Source organism: Bubalus bubalis, chromosome 17 (assembly GCF_019923935.1).
Source record: "Bubalus bubalis isolate 160015118507 breed Murrah chromosome 17, NDDB_SH_1, whole genome shotgun sequence".
Lineage (NCBI taxonomy): Eukaryota > Metazoa > Chordata > Mammalia > Artiodactyla > Bovidae > Bubalus > Bubalus bubalis.
In genome coordinates this window covers 17,984,318-18,004,470 of record NC_059173.1, presented here as the reverse complement: position 1 = coordinate 18,004,470, position 20,153 = coordinate 17,984,318, and the positions used below count along the sequence as shown (strand labels likewise).

At 46.5% G+C, this 20,153-nt stretch overlaps 1 protein-coding gene across 1 annotated transcript in view; it reads left to right on the top strand.

Moving 5' to 3' along the window:
- Positions 1 to 20,153, top strand: part of CCDC63 (coiled-coil domain containing 63) — a 53,047-nt gene that overhangs the window by 26,092 nt on the left and 6,802 nt on the right. Inside the window, exons 6-12 of the mRNA XM_006048319.3 lie at positions 1,229 to 1,418; positions 6,605 to 6,724; positions 7,362 to 7,543; positions 8,984 to 9,165; positions 10,338 to 10,558; positions 15,291 to 15,365; positions 19,855 to 20,047. Coding sequence (XP_006048381.3) covers positions 1,229 to 1,418; positions 6,605 to 6,724; positions 7,362 to 7,543; positions 8,984 to 9,165; positions 10,338 to 10,558; positions 15,291 to 15,365; positions 19,855 to 20,047 — 1,163 coding nt within the window. The remainder of the gene's footprint in view (positions 1 to 1,228; positions 1,419 to 6,604; positions 6,725 to 7,361; positions 7,544 to 8,983; positions 9,166 to 10,337; positions 10,559 to 15,290; positions 15,366 to 19,854; positions 20,048 to 20,153) is intronic.

The window sequence follows — 20,153 nt, the reverse complement described above, 5'->3', positions numbered from 1 at the left end:
CATTTACATTGGTAATTAATTACAGTTAATAGAATTAGAAATTCAGTTCTTCAGTTTCACCAGCCACATTTCAGGTGCTCAGTAGCCACATGTGCCTGGTGGATGCTATCAGATAGAGCAACTAGAGAACATTTCCATCACTGCAGAATAATCTACTGGACAGTGCTGCTTTAGAGCAGTAGTGGCTAATGAGCCAAGTCTTACTGGCTGCCTGTTTTTATGAAGTTTTATTGGCACATAGCCACACCTACTCATTTTTGCGTTTCATATGGTTGCTCTGTTGAGTAGATGCAACAGAGGTCCTCTGGCCCACAAAACCTAAAATATTTGCTTTTTATCATTAATAGAAAAGTCTTTGCAGACCTTTTGCCTTTGAATGTTCTTTACTGTTCTAGAGTGGTGCTTCCAAAACTTTAAAGTGCATAGAAGTCACCTGAGGATCTTGTTGCAAAGCAGATTCTGATTCAGTAGGTCCTGGGTTGGGACCTGAAATGCTGCATTTCTCCAAGCTTCCAAAGGACACTGAGGCAGCAAGCCTGCAAATCACACTGAACAGCAGGAAAAGGCTGCAAGGACTTTGCAAGAAATTCGGCCTCTGTGCCATTTCACGTTGTTCAATTGCTGTGCAGTCTCCTGAGCCTTCTTTTCTTTTCAAAGTCTCCATTTGCCCACGTCCTTGGCCCCCTTTCTTCTCCGGAGTAGACAAGGAAGAGAAAGAAGACTCATGTCAGCCAATTTCATAAATCATTAGCCCCCGAGTAGAGGAGCTGGTGGGGGTTAGAGGTTCCTGTGCAGCTCTGTGTTGATACACAGTTGAAAGATCCTGTCTGATGGGTTTGCCTGTCATTACCAGAGATAATTGGCTAGAAAGCTGGAAAAGAAGGTCTGCAACATCAGACAGATGCCAGTGAGCTGCTGACAAAAGAAAACTTGGGGGCTCCCACCATGTCTAGGTAATGGGTTTTGACAGGCACAGCTGCAAATTGTTCTGAGGGAAAAAAAAAAAGGTATCACTCAGAGAAGGGCGCAGAGCAGTGGAAGTTGCAGTGAACTGGGTCAGAGGTGATGTAAGTTCAGGACCTGGACTAGAGACCTTGTGTGAGTTCCTTCCAACTCTCTGGGTTGGGAAGTACCTCTCTGAGTCTCCTTTCAGGGTCAAGGGGCCTGGAGTGTCCTATCCAGGCAAAGCCAGGGGTTCAGAGTTAATCATGTGCTGCTTTCCCAACAGCAAGGAAATCAAGACCCTGCAGGAGGAGCAGGATGAGATCACCCTGCTTTTGAATCTCATCAAGTCCTCCAGGAACCTGGATCTCAATGAGAAAAACTACTTGGAACTGCGTTTCCTGCTGCAAACTAAGGAGGACTACGAGGCCCTGATTAAATCAATGAAACTGCTGTTGGCTGAACTGGATGAGAAGGTGTGGTCTTTCTCTTAAAGGGTTAACCAGAGCACCGAGCAAGGGGAAGGTGTACTCCCCACCACACGCTGCACTGCTGGCTTTTCTAAACCTGTCTCTGCCACCATTGTAACCCCAGTCTCTCAGTTCTGTTGATCCATTTCCCCACTGTGGTCTCCAGTGCCTCCCTATTACACTTAGAATAAATGCCCAAATCCTTACTGCGTCAGTCAGGAGAGGTTAGGTATGCTGCAGTAACACACACTCCCTCTCCCCAACTCAGTGGTTTAAAACCACAAAGGCTTCTTTTTCGTACATGATTTATGGTCTATTGTGGATTGGCTAGGGGCTCTTAAATCCTCTCATCCTGGGGCCAGGCTGATGGGTTAGCCCCCATCTTGGACATTGCCAGGGGTTGTGGTAGAGAAAAATGAGATCCTGAGGGTCTCACCCTGGCAATTGAGTGCCCCAGTGTGTCACGTCTGCTCATGACCCATTGACTCAAGACAGTCTACAAAACCCATAAATACCCCCAGAGCCCATACTCATCCAAAAATAGTCAACTCTACCCATTCACAAAAGGGCCTAGGAAGTACAGTCCTCATGGATCCAGAAAACAAAGAGCTAGAGACATTTGCTGGACAGCATTCATCCCTTACTGTGGTTTGAAAGTCCCTATGTGATCTAGCCCCTGCCTACCCCTCTAGGCTCATCCCATGTTATTCCTTCCTTAAGTCTTCTCACTCCAGCTGCAAAAGACTTTCTCTTTCCCCCCCCCAAATAATGCTGTCTTTTCTCACTTCAGGGCCTTTGCATATGCGGCCCCCAAATGCCTCACCCTAGTTGCTTATCTTTTTCTCAGCTTGCTGCTGCTGCTGCTAAGTCGCTTCAGTCGTGTCCGACTCTGTGCGACCCCAGAGATGGCAGCCCACAAGGCTCCCCTGTCCCTGGGATTCTCCAGGCAAGAACACTGGAGTGGGTTGCCATTTCCTCCTCCAATGCATGAAAGTGGAAAGTAAAAGTGAAGTTGCTCAGTCGTGTCTGACTCTTCACAACTCCATGGACTGCAGCCTACCAGGCTCCTCCATCCATGGGGTTTTCCAGGCAAGAGTACTGGAGTAGGTTGCCATTTGCCTTCTCCGTTTCTCAGCCTAAAGGTGACTTTCTCAGGTGTCTCAGGGAGGCCTTCTCTATGGCCTCTTTCCAGTTTAAAGTATATCCCCCTGGTATTAGTTTCCTGGACAGGAACAAATAGCACACTCAGTGGGGGTACTCAGAGAAGTAGGGCACTCTGGAACCTGGAGTAAATACCCCCACCTCCCTTGTCCTCTGTGCTCCATCTGCACTGGCTGCCTTTATGGACCCACACTGCTGTGTCTCATCTCTGCCTTTGCACATGCTGTTCCCTCTGCCTGGAGTGCTGGGCCCCATCCTCTCTGCTTGCGGGAGTCTTATTCATCCTTTAGGTCTCAGCTCAAATGCTGTTTATGCAGGATAGTTGTCCCTTCATTTTTCTCTGCTATGTGCCCCTTCTGTGTGTGTCCAAATTATCTTCTGTTTCCCCTCTTCTAGGACTCAACATGCTTCCTGGGTTGTTTCCAGTCCTAGACTGTAGGTTCCCTGAGGGCAGGGGCCACTCTGTCTTGGATACCGTCATACCCCTGTTGTCTGGCATCAAGCGGCGGTTTGATAAACATTGATGAATGAGTGAATGAATGAATATATGAATGTATGAGAAAAAGGCAATAAACGTGAACAAAGAGGGAACTTCCCTGGTGGTCCAGTGATTAAGACTTTGCTTTCCAATGCAGACGGTGCAGGTTTGATCCCTGGTTGGGGAGCTAAAATCCCACATGCCTTGCGGTCAAAAAACTAAAACATTAAAAAAAAAATCATAATATTGTAACAAATTCAATACAGACTTTAAAAATGCTGCACATCAAAGGAAAAAAAATGCTTTAAAAAGTGAACAAAGAAAAATTGAAAAAAGAAACAGGAATGTGGATTCTCAGAAACATTAGAAAAGGCAATTTAGTTTGCTAATCCTCCAAAGAGTATGGCACTCACTGCCCAGCACAAAAACCCTCTTGGTCTAATTCCATCCCAGCTCCCAGGATCCCCTCCTGCTGTGTCCACCACACAGTGTCCAGAACTTTGTCCTTTCAAGGGGTCACTGGAGGCAAGGATACCACTGGGCCCTGCTTGGCCTCACAGAATAATTAATAAGCTGATGCCTTCCTGCTGGGCATCTCATGTAGCAGGGCATTTCCCCTTCACCTACAGGCTTGGGTAATGTCTCCCATTGGGCTGAAGCCTAATTACTTTCAGCATCACAAAAGCAGTGTCTGACATAAAGGTGCCAAAGGGAATACAGCTCTGAATTTAGTCACAAGAGCTGATGCCATAACTTCTTTGGCAAGGAGCTGGAACCTGAGGACTCTAGGGGTCAGCTCAGGCAGGGATAGGCAGCCCTTCAGAGCTGCAGAGGCCACACCTGATATATGGGGGAGGACGCTACCCTCCCATAAATCAAAACAAGTCATTTGTTTTATATCAGAAGAGAGCTGGAGTGGGTTTGTGTTGAGGATGTTGCCTTGTGCATAGAACAGGAAAGGAGAGCCAAGTGGAAAAGGAACCTGGCTTGACTTGAACCTGACTTTGTCAGCACTGATGAAGCAATTTGATTTTGCTCTGAGGGAATTTGTGGGGGAGGGAGACAGTGTGTTCCAGCTAAAGTCCAAAACCTGGCTGATGTCAATCATAAGCAGCATTTCTATACCTTGCCAGTTTTGTGTGAGATCCACTTTTCCTTTGTGTGAGATCCAATCTTTCCTAGCATCAAGGTCTTTTCCATTGTCAGCTCTTTGCATCAGGTGGCCAAGTATTGGAGCTTCAGCTTCAGTATCTGTCCTTCTAATGAATATTCAGGGTTGATTTCCTTTAGGTTGACTGGTTTGATCTCCTTGCTGTACAAGGGACTCTCAAGAGTCTTCTCCAGCACCACGGTTTGAAAGTCTCAGTTCTTCAGTGCTCAGCCTTCCTTATGGTCTAATATCCATACACGACTACTGGAAAAACCATAGCTTTGACTAGACAGACTTTGGTTGGCAAAATGATGTCTCTGCTTTTGAGTATAATATCTAGATTTTTCATAGCTTTTCTTCGAAGGAGCAAATGTCTTAGGAATAGATTCTACCCTTCATCCGTATTTCTTCCTCTGTTTTCCTCCATGGAACATAACTGTGAAGGCTGGTGCTGTGGCAGCCATGTTTTGAGGGAGAAGTCAGGTAAATTATACAGATCTTGTCCTTACATCCTTCTGTTACTGAACCTAAGCCATCAATGTATTATGAGAGAAAGATAAACCATAATTTGTTTAAACCACTATTTAGCCAGGCTTTCTGTAATTTGTTGTTGCATGTGTTCCTAATTGATACAAGCTGCTACCCCTTAAGGGAGACTGCTGAGATCTGTGCCCATAAAAGCAGAGGAAGTTCTTCTGAGGAAAGCATATTTTTAACAAGTCCTGAGCCTAAATGAACTTAATCATTTTCTAGTCATTGACACTTGAAATTATGAATCACTCAACTGCCAGCACCTCTTTTTAACAGCAAATATTTTATAATACCTCCTTTAAAATCCTGAAGTAAAATTTATAGATGATATAATCCTTTACCCTTCTTCTTTTAAATCAATATGATGCTATAACTATAATATAAAGGAAACATAAAGGAAAGCTATTTATACTAAAATTATATGTATTTCGATATGTTCATATTTTGGCCTGACTTATCTAGAACAGGGCTGGCAAATTGCTGCACAGAGGGCCTGATAGTAAATATTCTGGCTTTACAGGCCACGTGGTCTGTGCTGCAGCTATTCCATTCTGCCTTCATAGCCTGAAAACAGCCATAGACAATGCAAAGAATGGGCATGGCTGTGTGCCAGTAAGCCTTTATGAGAACAGGCAGTGGGCCAGATTCCACACTGCACACTGATCTGGGCTTGTTGTATCCACAACTCAAAGAAGATGATCCATGGGAATTCCCTGGCCGTCCAGTGGTTAGCAGTTGCTGTGTTCACTGCAGTGGCCCAGGTTCAATCCATGGTCAGGGAACTAAGAGGCCCACAAGCCTCACAGCATGGCCAAACAAAAACCACAAGATGATCCAGGTTGTGCTGGTGTCAAGATTCCCAAAATGATGGCCAACTCTTGGTTAAGTTCCAGAAAAATCAATGAACATTCTTTTGATTTATACAGTGACTCCATTCCTGGATACTTGTCTATTAAAACTGAATGAAAGGACTTCCCTGGGGGTCCAGTGGTAAAGAATCCATCTGCCAATGCAGGAGACGTGGGCTTCACCCCTGGCTGGAAAAGATCCTACCTGCTGCGGAGCAGCTAAGCCCATGCTCCTCAACTGTTGAGCCTGTGCTCTACAGCCCAGGAGCCCCAACCACTGAAGCATGTGCACTCTAGAGCCTGTGCTCTGCAGCAACAGAAGTCACAGCAATGAGAAGCCTGTGCACCGCAACTAGAGAATAGCCCCTGCTTTCTGCAACTAGAGAAAGCCCATGCACAGCAACAAAGACCCAGCACAGCCAAAAATTAAAAAAAAAAAAGAATGAAAAATGTTGTGTGTGTATATGTAAAAGACAATTTGATTCTAGGTACAGAAGATTATAGAGAGGATTTTCACCTGCCTGACATCCAAGGCACACTGGACAGTCACAAGGGATGGGGGTCAATTTTTTGGATGTCTGGTGCTGTCTTACATGTTGCAGGGTGTCTTGACACCTCATGACCTGCTCTTTAAGGGTCGCTAGCATCCCCATTATTGTAAAAGTCAGAAAAAGAAACAAACAAAAAACCTGCCAACCAAACAAAAAAAAGGTTACAGAAGGCTTCTTGAGAGAATCAATGCCATTTCTCCAGGAAAACAGTGGCTTTAGGGTCAGGTGAAATTTTTGCCCATATGTGAGTGAAATTTACACGCACAAGTGAAAATAAAAACTCTTAGTTGCTCATTTTGTCCCAAACTGACTAAGATTGAGTCCACACCCAAGAGAGAAATTAAAATTCTATTCATAGGAAAAGAAATAACATGGTAGTTTTTGTTTTAGCATGCTTGAGTTAGTGAACTATTGCATTTGTCCCCATACAGATGTTAACACAGCTGGGTTTTCCCTCTCTCTCTTTTTTTCAGATTGTTCAGATGGAGAAAAAAATTGTAAACCAAAGACAGATCTTCACAAAAATACAGGAGGCCAATAACCCCCGGAAATTGCAAAAACAGATCCACATTTTGGAAACCCGTTTGAATCTTGTACGTAAGGTGTCTTCTGGGGGAATTCTCTGGCTGTCCAATGGTTAGGACTCCCTGCTTCCACTGCAGGGGGCACAGGTTTGATCCCTGGTTGAGAAACTAAGGGGTTTCCCTATGGTTCAGTGGTAAAGAATCCACCTATAGTGCAGGAGACATGCGTTCGATCCCTAGGTCGGGAAGATTCCCTGGAGAAGTAACTTTGCAACCCACCCCAGTATTTCCCAGTATTCTTGCCTGGGAAATCCCATGGACAGAGGAGCCTGGTGGACTGTAGTCCATAAGGTTGCACAGAGTTGGACACAACAGCACGTGTGCATGAATGCACCTGGAACACATGGGGAGTTAAGATCCCACATGGTGCAATGCGGCCAAACAAAATCTCTGCAAACAGCTCTCCCTCCCTTTGGAGAAGGAAAGAATGATGTCCGTGAAGCCATTAGAAGGCATACATTTCATTGGCTGAGTCAGGAGAAGGTGAACCATGGTGTACACACAGGCCAGGCAGTGCTCCAACCGTGGTTCTGTGGGCCTGGGGTGGGAGGTGCGGGGAAGACGCTTCAACGCTCCGGCTGCCTTCTGGAAGCTTGTCTCGCGCCCCAGGAGTGGGCCTCGTTTTGAAGCGCAGCCCTCCTCGCAGGTCACTGTACACTTTGACCAGATGCTGACCACCAACGCGAAGCTCCGGAAGGAGATCGAGGACCTGAGGCACGAGAAGGCTGCTTACGACAACGTCTACCAGCATCTTCGTCGGCGCCTGTTGACGCAGAAGAAAACAATGAATGTGGCCATTGAGCAGTCTGCGCAGGCCTACGAGCAGAGGTAGGCTGGGGGAGAGACTCTTGGGGGCAGAGATGTCTCAGCCACCTGTTGGGCTTCTTACCCCTCTACCCGCTGTGCTTATGCGTTGAGGAACCTGAAACCATCATCATCGTAAGTCCGAGCCCTGGTTGTGTGTCTGCCAAGCATGATGCTAGATGCTCTGGGTAGTATTTCAACCCTCACCACAACCCTAGGAGTTATTATCCCCATTTGGGATAATGGAATGGAGGCTTAGAGATGTCAAAATGCTTACCTGAGATCCAGATAAGTGGCAGATGTGGTGGAGCTGAGATTTAAACCCCTATTCTGTATAATCTCCACCAGGTGTCCCTGCCTGTAGTCCTAGGGATCCCTCTCAGTCTGGACTGTTTTCCAGCTTCACCCCCGGAGGGGGCAAAAGACATGCAGTTCACATGTGAAGAGTGCAGGTTTTGGAGCCAGAGAGCTCTGGGTTTGAATCCTGGCTGCATCACCACTAATTTATTGTAGGACTTCTTTGGGTGGAAGTGAGGATTAAATAATATTAGTATAAGGAATTCCCTGGTGGTCCAGTGGCTAAGACTTCACACTCCCAATGCAGGGAGCCAGGTTCAATCCCTGGCCAGGGAACTAGATCCCATATGCCGAGACTAAGAGTTTGCTTGCTGCAGCTAAGAGGATCCTGCATGCCACAATGAAGATCGAAGATCCTACATGTGGCAACTAAGACCTGGTGCAGCCCAAATAAATAAATATTAAAACATATGAGTATATAAGGGAGTGGCTGGGGCGTAGTATTCTACTTGACAAGGGGTGATGATAATGGTAATAGTGATAATGGTGATGTTTGATGATGCTGATGGTGGTGATGCTGACGGTGTTGGGAGTGGTGATAGGGGTGATGGTGATGCTGATGGTGGTGCTGATGGTGGTGGTGGTGGTGGCGATGGTGATGGTGGTGATGCTGACGGTGTTGGGAGTGGTGATAGGGGTGATGGTGATGCTGATGGTGGTGCTGATGGTGGTGGTGGTGGTGGCGATGGTGATGGTGGTGATGATGGTGTTGGGAGTGGTGATAGGGGTGATGGTGATGCTGATGGTGGTGGTGGTGGTGGTGGCGATGGTGATGGTGGTGATGATGGTGTTGGGAGTGGTGATAGGGGTGATGGTGGTGCTGATGGTGGTGGTGGTGGTTGTGGCGATGGTGATGGTGGTGATGATGCTAAGGATGGTGACAGAGATGATGATAGAAAATCATTTCCTGAGGGTGGTCTAGAGTTGTGAGCTCCTGTCATTCAGGTGTGGAAGGTGGTTCCTCTACTCCCAGGAATCTCCATGATTAAAAGAAGGGATGATCACTGCCCAGGAATGAAGTCTGTCTGGACTGGTAGGGAGAAGTGGGGGAGAAGGAAGGAGCCTCTGGACACTCAGACTCTGTTGTGCTCCCCTCCCCCCACCCAGGCTGGAGGCCATGGCTCGAATGGCTGCCATGAAGGACCGCCAGCAGAAGGACATCTCTCAGTACAACCTGGAGATCCGAGAGCTGGAGCGTGTCTACGATCATGAAATCAAACTCAAATCCTTCTTGCTCATCAAGCTGAATGATCGTCTTGAATTCGAGGAGCAGTCCAAAAAGGAAGAAGGTATCTCTCTCTCTCCACTGAAATACCTCTTTCTCTCAACTGAAGGTGCCCAAGTCTCCTTGTAGCAAGGTTGCCAAATTTAGCAAAGAAAAATACAAGACACCGTTAAATTTAAGTTGCAGATAAACAAAGAATAAAATTTTAGTCCCATGCAATATTTGAAAGATACTTACACTAAAGAATTATTTGTGGTTTATCAACAACTGGGACATATTTATACTTTTAAAAATACACTGTTTGTCTGAAATTCAAATTTAGCTAGATGAGTTGGATTTTATCCGCCATCCCTAACTACAGGATATGTCCTCACCTTGTGGCTCTGCTTCCATTATTTAGAGGAGGAACTTGTTTTATTGGAGGTTGCCACAGCCCTATCCATGTTTGGAGATTCTGAAGGAGGACTCACATGACTCAGCACATCATTGCAAACATGGCTATGATGTAGACACATCAGCAGGGAGAAAAGGTTCACGGGCCGAGGTCCAGAGGAAACCTGGCACAAGCTTCCCGGATCTTCTCCCAGTGGAGTCACACAGGATATGCTTAATTGCTCCAGCCTCTAATTTTGACAACACATGTGAAGAGTCATCTATATGGGGAGCTCATTAGAGACTCGATGCCCAGGATTCTTACTGGGGGCTGGTCGTGTAGGCCCTCTCTCCCCAGCACATCCCAAAATTCCAGCCTCCCAGCAGGAAGGCAGGTGTTCGGCCACACTGTCCATACAGTCAGGGCACAGGAGCCACTCTTAACCATTTGCGGACAGTTTTATATCAGTGTAGGGAAATGTTCACCATTTAAGTTCCCAGATGAAGGTGAAGGGCCAGCCTTGCAAACAGACCTTTCTAAGCAGAGCAATCTCAGGGCTGCTATGTTATCTCTGTCCTGAACAGGTTGAGAGATCTGAGTGCTTCAGAGGGCCCCCTGTGTAGTTGCATTTGATTTTTGGTCTTTTAGCCCTTCTGTCCCTTTCTACCTTCTCATTTGCAACTGTATGGCTAGAAGTGTGTTTCTGGGAAACTCCATCTCTCACTTTTCCCCTCCTTGTCCTGGGAAAGTCTAGCCCCCTCCCTGGGGCACAGTGATAATGTTATGCAGCTCTTTCCTCTGCCAGGCTGTGCTCCGAGCAGCTTCCCTTTCAGACTCAGAGCTGCTGGTTCTTCCTTTTCTAGCTCTCAAGGCAAAGAAGTATGGGAAGAAGAGCAAGGGTGCGAGTTTTGAGAGCTACGAGGTGGCTCACCTCCGGCTGCTGAAACTGACAAAGACTGGGAACCTGAATCAACTCATCGAGGAGTTTCTGGCCAAGGAGGAGAAGAACTTTGCTCGGTTCACATATGTCACAGAGCTCAACAATGACATGGAGATGATGCACAAGAAGATCGAGAGAATCCAGGTCGGGGCACCTCTCCTTTCCCAGGCCAGGGGCCCACCTGCTCCTGCAGTAGCCTTCCCCAAGGCAGGTTCCTCAGAATACTCTTTGAGCTGCTCTGCAGAAAAAAGGACTTCAAGTCAAAAAACGTTTGGGAAATACTATATGCCCCCAGTGTTCTCCCCTCTACATTTTAACCTTCCTGAAACTGGTATTTGTCTTTCAGTTGATACATACACTTAATAGGTTAATGTCCCCTCACCCCTGATAAGTGACATTTAAAATCCATGGTATGTCTTATAATCCAGAGTTCAGTAAACTATACCACAGCCAGATATGGCCTTTGACCTGTTTTTGCACAGCCCATGAGCTAATGATTTTTACATTTTTAAAGAGTTGTCGGGGAAAAAACAATGCAAGACAGACCATATGTGGCTTGCAAAACTCAAAATACTGACTATGTGGCCCTTTGCCTTAAGAGCTGGCTGACCCCTGTCAATAAACGGCTTTGTAGAATTGAGGAGAGATGGTAAATTGATCTTGGAGAGAACTGATGTACATGAGCATAGTAAAGGCTCTGATAAGTCCTGCAGTAAAGAAACTATTTACCTTTGTTGAACCTGTAATTTCCCAAACTTGACTCCCTGAGCTGCTGACTCCCCAGAACACACATAAACAGCCTTTGGAACTCTCTGCACACAGAGAGTCTAAACTTAGCATGACACTCCAGTCCTTTCTGAATTTGGCTTCAACCTGCCCCTGCAGGCTCAGCTCTCATCGCGACCCTCAAGGCACTCCCATCAGCTGCCAGTCTCAGCTGCCCCCTGTGTTTCCCTTCTCTGAAACTTTCCTCATGCTGTTCCCCACCCCTCCCACTTTTCTTCTGATGCAGTACCACTCATTAGTCCCGACAAATGTCCCCTCCTCTGAGAACTCATCACTCTCCCCTCTGAGGCCCTGTGCTGGATGGGAACCTAGGGGAGCCCTTCCTTTTGCAGTGTCACCATTTCCTGAATGTGGGGCCACACGCAAGTAGACAGTAGCTAGAAGACAGGGGAAAACATTTTATTTTTTTCAAAATGAGTGATTAATTTAATTTTAATGAGGATTAGAAAGAGCAGCTTGCAGAGCATTGTGATTCTATAGAGAGGATTCCTTAGGGTGGTAAGTAGTAGTAATGTCTGTGCATGCTTGGTTGCTCAGTCATGTCCAGCTGTTTGCGACCCCGTGGATTGTAGCATGCCAGGCTCCTCTGTCCGTGGGATTCTTCAGGCAAGGGGATCTTCCTGATCCAGGGATTGAACCTTCCCCTCTTGAGTCTCCTGCATTGGCAGGTGGATTCTTTACCACTGCACCACCTGGGTAGCCCAGGTAGTAATAATAACAGTAAACAAATAGTGATAAACAAACTACACAAAATTTGGTCAATTTAAAGAAAGCTTCTAATAGATAGTAATAACGATAGATAATAATAGTACAGCTGACACGTGGAAACGGAGGTGGGCTGTCACAGGAAACAGATGGCATGCCCAAAATGGGTAAAGAGAGGTGAGCTTTTAAAAAAGAGACTATTTACAAAGGTCTAAAGAAATTAAGGAAGGAATGTGCAGAATCGCATAGCTGAGCTCCAGAATGGGTGAGGTGAGTGAGCAGTTTCTGGAACCAGGAGGCAGGTATGTGGAGAAGGCTGTCTGTGTGTCTTTCCTGGTGGCCGGTGGCCAAATGAATGACTTGCCAGGAGGGTGGGCAAGTACCCCCAATCTCACTCTCCTAAGCTGGGGTCCCCCTTTGGCTGGGTGGCCCAGAGAGCTAAGGGGACAGGAGGCCCGTCTTTCAGAGGACAGGCGCCCTCGTGGGTGCCCTGTCCATTCCCAAAGCCCAGGACTGCCCTGCACACAGTGGGAGGCAACAGCAACTGACCTTGACCTTCCCAGTCACCTTGAGGGCACTCTCCTTTCTTCTTCAGCCACACAGCCTGTCTCTGTTGTGAGGACAAGTGTGTCTGAGGAAAGATGGCCAAACTCCCGCCTTCTCTGGGCCTCAGTTTCCCCACCTGTAGAATGACATATTCGGACTGGAGTAGTAGCTGCCAAGCTTTCGTTAAAAGCTACCGAAGTTTTTCTTTAAACTAGGGTATGGGGAAACATGAGTATATAAAACAGATGACATGGAGTGGTTCTGGATGAAGGGGGTGGAGGTGAGATGGGTTACTGGAGGGGGTGTTTGAGATCTTATCTCTGCCCTCTTGTGGCACCTCTGCCCAAAGTAGGGTTCAGATTTAAGTCAAAAACATTTAGGATTCTAATATCTGACTTCACTCTTACCTAGAGGGCTGGGGTCAGAGGTCATAAACTGATGAATGCAGCCTTCATTGTTCTGTTGCTTGGCCTCCTTCATACCCAAATTTTAAAATTAGTGAGTTGCCAACATTTAAAAGTCAGGATATTCCACATGAAAATGTGGATTTCTGGTTTCTCTAGGAAAATCAGATCTGACAACTCCAGCCCACATTCTCACAGGAAGCTGAGTGCACTGCCCCTATAAACTGGTCAGACCATACTCTTCGTCCTTTGCTGAGAGGAGCTGGGGTGTCATTTGCTCTGAAGAGACCAGACCAGCCTCAAGCAAGAGGAGCCCAGGTGGCCTCTGAGTGTGCCACCTCCCGATTGGGCGCTTCGCCACTTCCCTCTGGTGGCCATCTCCAGTATCGCAGGGAAGGTTTTTGAGGCAGCGAACAAAACGGTTTGCTGTTTTATAAACTTTTGTTCTCCAACAGTTTTGCCCAATATCATCTATGATTCTCTCCCCTGGTATTTTAAGTAAATTTACATAATTGTAAAAAACTTTTTATTCCTATGTTCTTTATAGTGGCTTCTGGAGCCCCTAGATGCTCTGTAGTAATAATATCACAAGATGCTTCTTAAAAAAGAAGATTCCTCAGGCCCTGTCTCATACCTACAAACCTAGATTCTCTGAAAATAACACTGGAATATGCATTTAAATTGTATTTTAATTTGAGACCCTTTCCCCCCATGATATAAATGTACCATTATTTACTTAACCAATCAACAACCAGTAGACATTCAGGTTGTTCCTAATGGAGATAATGAATAATAACTCAAGGGATAGCCTTGAGTGGCCACCTTTGCCCACGTGTCCTACTATTTTCTTGGGACAGATTCCTGGAAATGGTATTGCCCCATCAAAAAGTGCATGCCTTTTACATTTGGATACACTGTTCTAGCCCTGGAGTTCTCAGATCTGGCCCCTGGGCCACCACTGTGGCAGCATCTCCTGGGAACCTGCGAGAAATGTGCGTTCTAGGGCCTCACCCAGGCTTCCCAGGTAGCTCAGCTGGTAAAGAATCCACCTGCAATGCAGGAGATCTCAGTTCCATTCCTGGGTCAGGAAGTTCCCCTGAAGAAGAGATAAGCTCCATATTCTTGGGCTTCCCTGGTGGCTCAGACAGTAGGTGGCTCAGACCCAGGAACTTCCTGGGTCAGGAAGTTCCCCTGAAGAAGGGATAAGCTCCATATTCTTGGGCTTCCCTGGTGGCTCAGACAGTAAAGAATCCACCTACAATGCGGGAGACCTGGGTTCAATCCCTGGGTTGGGAAGATCTGCTGTAAGAGGGGATGGCAACCCACTCCAGTATTCTTGCTTGGAGGATCCCCATGGATGGAGGAGCCTGGCAGGCTATAGTCCATGGGGTTGCAAAGAATCAGACATGATTGAGCGACTAGGCATAGCACAGCACAGGGCCTCACCCAGACATACTTAATCAGAAGCTCTGGTGTGGAGCCCAGATATCTGTTTTCACAAACCCCTAGGTGATTCTGATTCAGAGTAGAGTTGTAGAACCCCTGCTCTGGAGCTGTCTGTCCATTACCGTAGCCACCAACATGGGAGATTTTAGTTTAAATCAATTTAAATTAAATCTAAAAATAAGTTCCTCATTGGTCCTAGCCACATTGTAAGAGCTCTGTGCCTGTGCGTGGCTAATGGCTGTGGTACTGGACAGTGCAGATAGAACATTGCCACCATTGCAGCAAATCCTATTGATTATAGGCAATTCTCCAGAAAGGATGAAGCACCCACCCACTCATGCCCTCATCCTCCTTTTAATTTAAAAAGCATCAGAAAACTTCCATGGACCTTAGAGGGGTCCAGGGGTTCTGGGGTTTCTTGAAATGGATAATTTAAATCCTCACTGCTGCTGCTGCTGCTGCTAAGTTGCTTCAGTTGTGTCCGACTCCATGCGACCCCATAGACGGCGGCCCACCAGGCTCCCCTGTCCCTGGGATTCTCCAGGCAAGAACACTGGAGTGGGTTGCCATTTCCTTCTCCAATGCATGAACGTGAAAAGTGAAAGTGAAGTCGCTCAGTCCTGTCCGACTCTTAGCGACCCCATGGACTGCAGCCTTCCAGGCTCCTCCATCCATGGGATCCTCCAGGCAAGAGTACTGGAGTGGGGTGCCATTGCCTTCTCCGAAATCCTCACTAGGGAGGGGATATATATGTACTTATAGGTGATTCACATTGTGTACAGCAGAAACAAACATAGCATTGTAAAGCAATTATCCTCCAATTAAAAATAAATTAAAATATATTCTAGATATTAAAAATTTTTTTTTAATATATTCTAGATATTTTTTAAAAAATGAAATAAGTCCTCATTAACTCTTCAAGGCTCGTTTTGAGGTGTGCTAGGAAGGGGGACACCACTTTCCTTATGGTCTGGTTCTCTCCTGAGCAGAATGAGATGTTGCACTTGCGGTCCCAGCAGAAATCATCCCATGACGACAGCTACTCCAAGCTGAGAGAGCTGGAGGTAAGAGCAGCCTGGGAGGGAGGGCTTGGGAGTCCCTGCTGTCTGTCTGATGGCCTGTCAGTTGATTCTCAGTAGCGGTAAGATGTCTGTCCTGTGACTACTGGCCTGAGTCATGTCTTGACATGTTCTGACCCCTTGTCACAGGCAGCCTCTGCTACAGATGTTGCTGCAAACTTTTGCTCCTAAAAAAGACAAAGGCTTGCTTTTTCCATTTGAAAGACTCTCCCACGTCAGGAAGCCTATCCCAGGCCCTTGTGCCGGTAATTTCATCCCTGAGTTCCAAACAGATCTCTGCCTCTGTCTTTACTTCTCTCTCTCCCTTGTCCTAGCTGTGGCCTGTTCTCAATCAATAATAGTAATTATGAGCATTTCCTGAGCAAGTACTATGCGCAAGACACTGGGCTAAGGGTTTGGCTTGCACTATCTCATTTAATCCTCACAACAACACTATGAAGTAGGTGATATGATCTATTTTACAGATGACGAAACTGAGGTTCAGAGAAGCAATCCTCATCATCATGGAGTTGCAATACTGTATGAGCTTTGCATTGCATTCAGCTAATAATAGGGACCCAAAATAACTGTGGTCTGTGCAACGGAAGTTTATTTACTTTGTTAAAATGTAAATCTGGAGATTAGCACTTTAGGGCTGGTCATGATGTTATCAGTAAATCAGGCTTCTCCTTCCAGTTTTGCCATCTTTAGTGTTGGCTTACATTCCCAACGATGCCTCATGGTTGTATTATGGTCCAGCCATCACATATACATTCCAAGCAGAAAGAAAGTAGGGAAGGAAAAAAAGGCCTTGCTAATTGATTTAGTCAGCTTAAAAATTCTTTCCTTGAATTTTCAGTCAATAGCATCTGTATCTGTGTCTTACTGGCCATTCCTATTTCAAAGGATGGTTGGAAATACAACTTTTAGTTGGCACATTGCTACACTGAAATGATAACCATTTTGTTATTAAGGTATAAGGGGAGAATGGATAGCAAGTGTCTGAGAAAGATATGAACCACAGAGTTTGATTGCAAAGCCCTGTTCTAATCCAGTAGTTCCTGTCACTACTACGCTCATGGGTCATTTCCCTTCCTTTTTCTGTAGCTGATTTCTGTTCTTGGCATTGGAGGTGGTAGACAGGGATGGCCATGCCATTCTCTAATGCACCACTGGAGGGCAGCAAAGCACCTCTCAGGCTCAGCAACTTCTCCCAGGATTCGGGAATGCGGAAAGTAGACTTGCAGGCAGGGCCCAAGTTCAAGGAGACCCCCCTCAAGTTGGACACATGCTTGGCATCCCACATCCTTGACTCTTGGCCACTCAGTGTCCACATGCTTCCTTGGGGTTGGGACTGTTGCTGCTCTGCATCTTGGGGTTTTGAAGGCCTAATGGGGGATAACAGCTTGGAGAGGCTGACCAGACAACCCCAAGCATCGCCCAACCTCTGTCTGAAGTCCTCCAGTAACTCTTTGTTCATTGGGCTTTCCTGGAGCCTCTTTTCAAATGCAAATACTCTTAGCAAGAGAATTTGTCTTAATAGCAATGGGCTCACCTAGAACCCACTTTTCTTACCCCCTACTAAAGATCACGCCCATCTCCTTTACTCTTGGAACCTTTCTACTTATCTTCCATTTGTTGTCTCCTCTGAGACAAGTGGTGGAATCAGTCCTTTCACAGGAGGTTTAGCATAGAAATTAAGCAACCAGGTCCTGGGAACAAAGGCTTGGGTATGATTCCCAGAAGAGTTACTTCCTGATGTTAGTACTTTGAGAAAGTTGACTTAACCTCTCTGAACCTCAGTTTTCTCACCTGTGAAATGGGAATAATAATTGTACTCACTTTGTACGGATGTGAAGATTGAATAAAATCCTGCAAGTACATGCTTGGCATACTGCAGGGCAGAGAACTATAAACATAACTATCATTATTGTTGTTTATCCTGTAAGTCAATAAAGCCTCAAGTCACCATCATCTTGTTACTAAATAATTGCTTAAATAAAGAGCCCAAGGTCAGGTTCTTAGACAACTCAACACAGATGAGGTAAGCACAAGTTCACTTTTCTTCTCTGACTTCAGTATTCCTCATCTGGAAACTGGGGCAATTGTGAGGATTAGTTAAGAAGGTGTGTGTAAAGTGCTTGGAACATTTTAGGTGCTGGACACGTGTTATCAGGCCTTCCAGGTGACACAGTGGTTAAGAATCTGCCTGCCAATGCAGGACTCACCAGAGACGAGGGTTCGATGCCTGGGTCGGGAAGATACCCTGGAGGAGGAAATGGCAGTCTATTCCAGTATTCTTCCCTGGAAAATTCCATAGACAGAGGAGCCTGGTGGGCTACAGTCTAGGGGGTCACAGAGAGTTGGGCATGACTGAGCATGCACACACATACATGTGTTATCAACATCACATCAGGCTGTTAAAAACCGTTTTTAACCATGTGATCTTTTACTGCACCTTTAGAATGAGAGGAGGGGCTCCGGCTGACATATGAGGAAATTCAGCCCTGGGAACTGAATATTCCAGTGGCTGGGACAGAGGAAGCTGCCCGGTGTGGTGGTTGAGGGACAGTTCAAATCACGGCTTCCCTCTCCCTTGCCTCAGAACCTCAGTTCCCTCACCTGGAAATGGGAGTGAGGGTAGGGCCCTCTGGGATCCTTGTTTGGAATGGTCCCTATGGAGCTAGTAGGGACAAGGCTGATCCTTCCAGGGCCCAGTTCACCTTTGCAAGCTGAGAACCAGGGAGAGAGGTGGGAAGCCATCAAAGCACTTACCCTAGAGCAGCGATTCTCAGTCTGGGCTGCAAGTCACAATCACCTTGGAGGCTTTAAAGTTCCCAATGCCGAGGCTGCACGCCAGACCAGGATGTCTGAATGTCTGAGGCTGGGGTCTGGGCAGCCAATGTTTTAATGCTCCCAGGTGATACCAATGTGAAACTAAAATTGTGATCCAGTGGACTCACAGAGGTTCTCAAACTTTACCATGTGTCAGGACCATCTGGAGGTTCATTAAACACAGATTGCTGAGCCTATACCTAGAGCCTCTGATTCAGTTGGTCTGGACTGGAGCCCGGGAACCTGCATTTCTGACAAGTTCCCTGGTGGAGCTGCTGCTGCTTGTCCTGGGACGCCACTTTGAGAACCACTGGTCTCTAGTAACGTGACTGAAACTGAATGGTGAAATCGGTTTGTTGGATTGCCACCAGCGTTTAAAGATAACAAGACGGAATAGAACAGAACAGAATGGAAAATATTAGAACACACAATAAGAACATTGATTTGTGAAACTTTAATTTCATTTGATTAGATAAATGTCTATAAATACACACATGTAAGGAAATGGCAACCCACTCCAGTGTTCTTGCCTGGAGAATCCCAGGGACAGGAGCCTGGTGGGCTGCTGTCTATGGGGTCGCACAGAGTCGGATACGACTGATGTGACTTAGCAGCAGCAACACACATGTAAAATTGGAGGCGAAAGGAGAAGCCGGCAGAGGATGAGACAGTTGGATGGCATCACCGACTCAATGCACATGAACTTGGGCAAACTCTGGGAGACAGTGGAGGACAGGGAAGCCTGGCATGTTCCAGTCCATGGGCTCACAAAGAGTTGGACACAACTTAGCGACTGAACAACAGTGTGTGAATGTATTGGACTGCAGTGTAAATATATTTCTTCCCGTGGGCCTTAATTTTTAAAAAATGAGTCAACAGCTTTAAAAAATGCTGCAATCCAGTAGACATGCAGACACACATACACATATGTAAGTGAAACAAATCTTTACATTAAATAATATCTATCCTCACTACTTCCAGTGCATACTAGCATTTTCTCCTCTCTTTATTTTCTGATCTATTTTATTTCACTTAAAAAATGTGGATTGAGGCCCATTAAATTGTTCTTGCAAACCCTTATGTGAAAAGTGTTAGTCGCTCAATTCAGTTCAGTTCAGTCTCTCAGTTGTGTCTGACTCTTTGCGACCCCAGGGACTGTAGCCTGCCAGGCTCCTCTGTCCATGAAATTTTCCATGTAAGAATACTGGAGTGGGTTGCCATTCCCTTCTCCAGGGGATCTTCCCGACTCAGGGGTCGAACCTGGGTCTCCTGCACTGCAAGTGGATTCTTTACCATCCGAGCCACCAGGGAAGCTCCCTTGCATCCCCTTGCTGTGCTTAGTCGCTCAGTCGTGTCTGATTCTTTGAGACTCCATGGACTGTAGCCAGCCAGGCTCCTCTGTCCATCGGGATTCTCCAGACAAGAATACTGGAGTGGGTTGCCATTTCCTTCTCCAGGGGATCTTCCCAACCCAGGGGTCAAACTTGGGTCTCCTGTGCTGCAGGTGGATTCTTTACTGTCTGAGCCACCAGGGAAGCCCCTTAGAGGTTTGCAAACCTGCAGTTTGGAGACCCTGGTTTCAGACTCTCACATGTGAGGGCTGAGCCCAGCCAGAGTGGCCACCTGGCTGACCTGGATGGGAACTGGGGGTCTGCCATAGGAGAAACTAAAGAAGACCACGGAGGAGGCAGACATGTACGAGAACAACTACAGGGAAATCACCAAGACCTTGGAGTATCTCAAGAACTCAGTGGAGAATCTGTTTAAGAAGATAAATTGTGATGCCACCAAGATCCTGGTGCAGTTAGGGGAGACGGGGAAAGTCACGGATATCAACCTCCCGCAGTACTTTGGTGAGTCAAGCCCACTAGACTCTTAGCAACCATTTCCAGAGATTTCTATGAGGAGGCACAAGGACTTGTTCTTTTGGAGGTAGTGAGCCTGGTGGTGAAGCCTGGC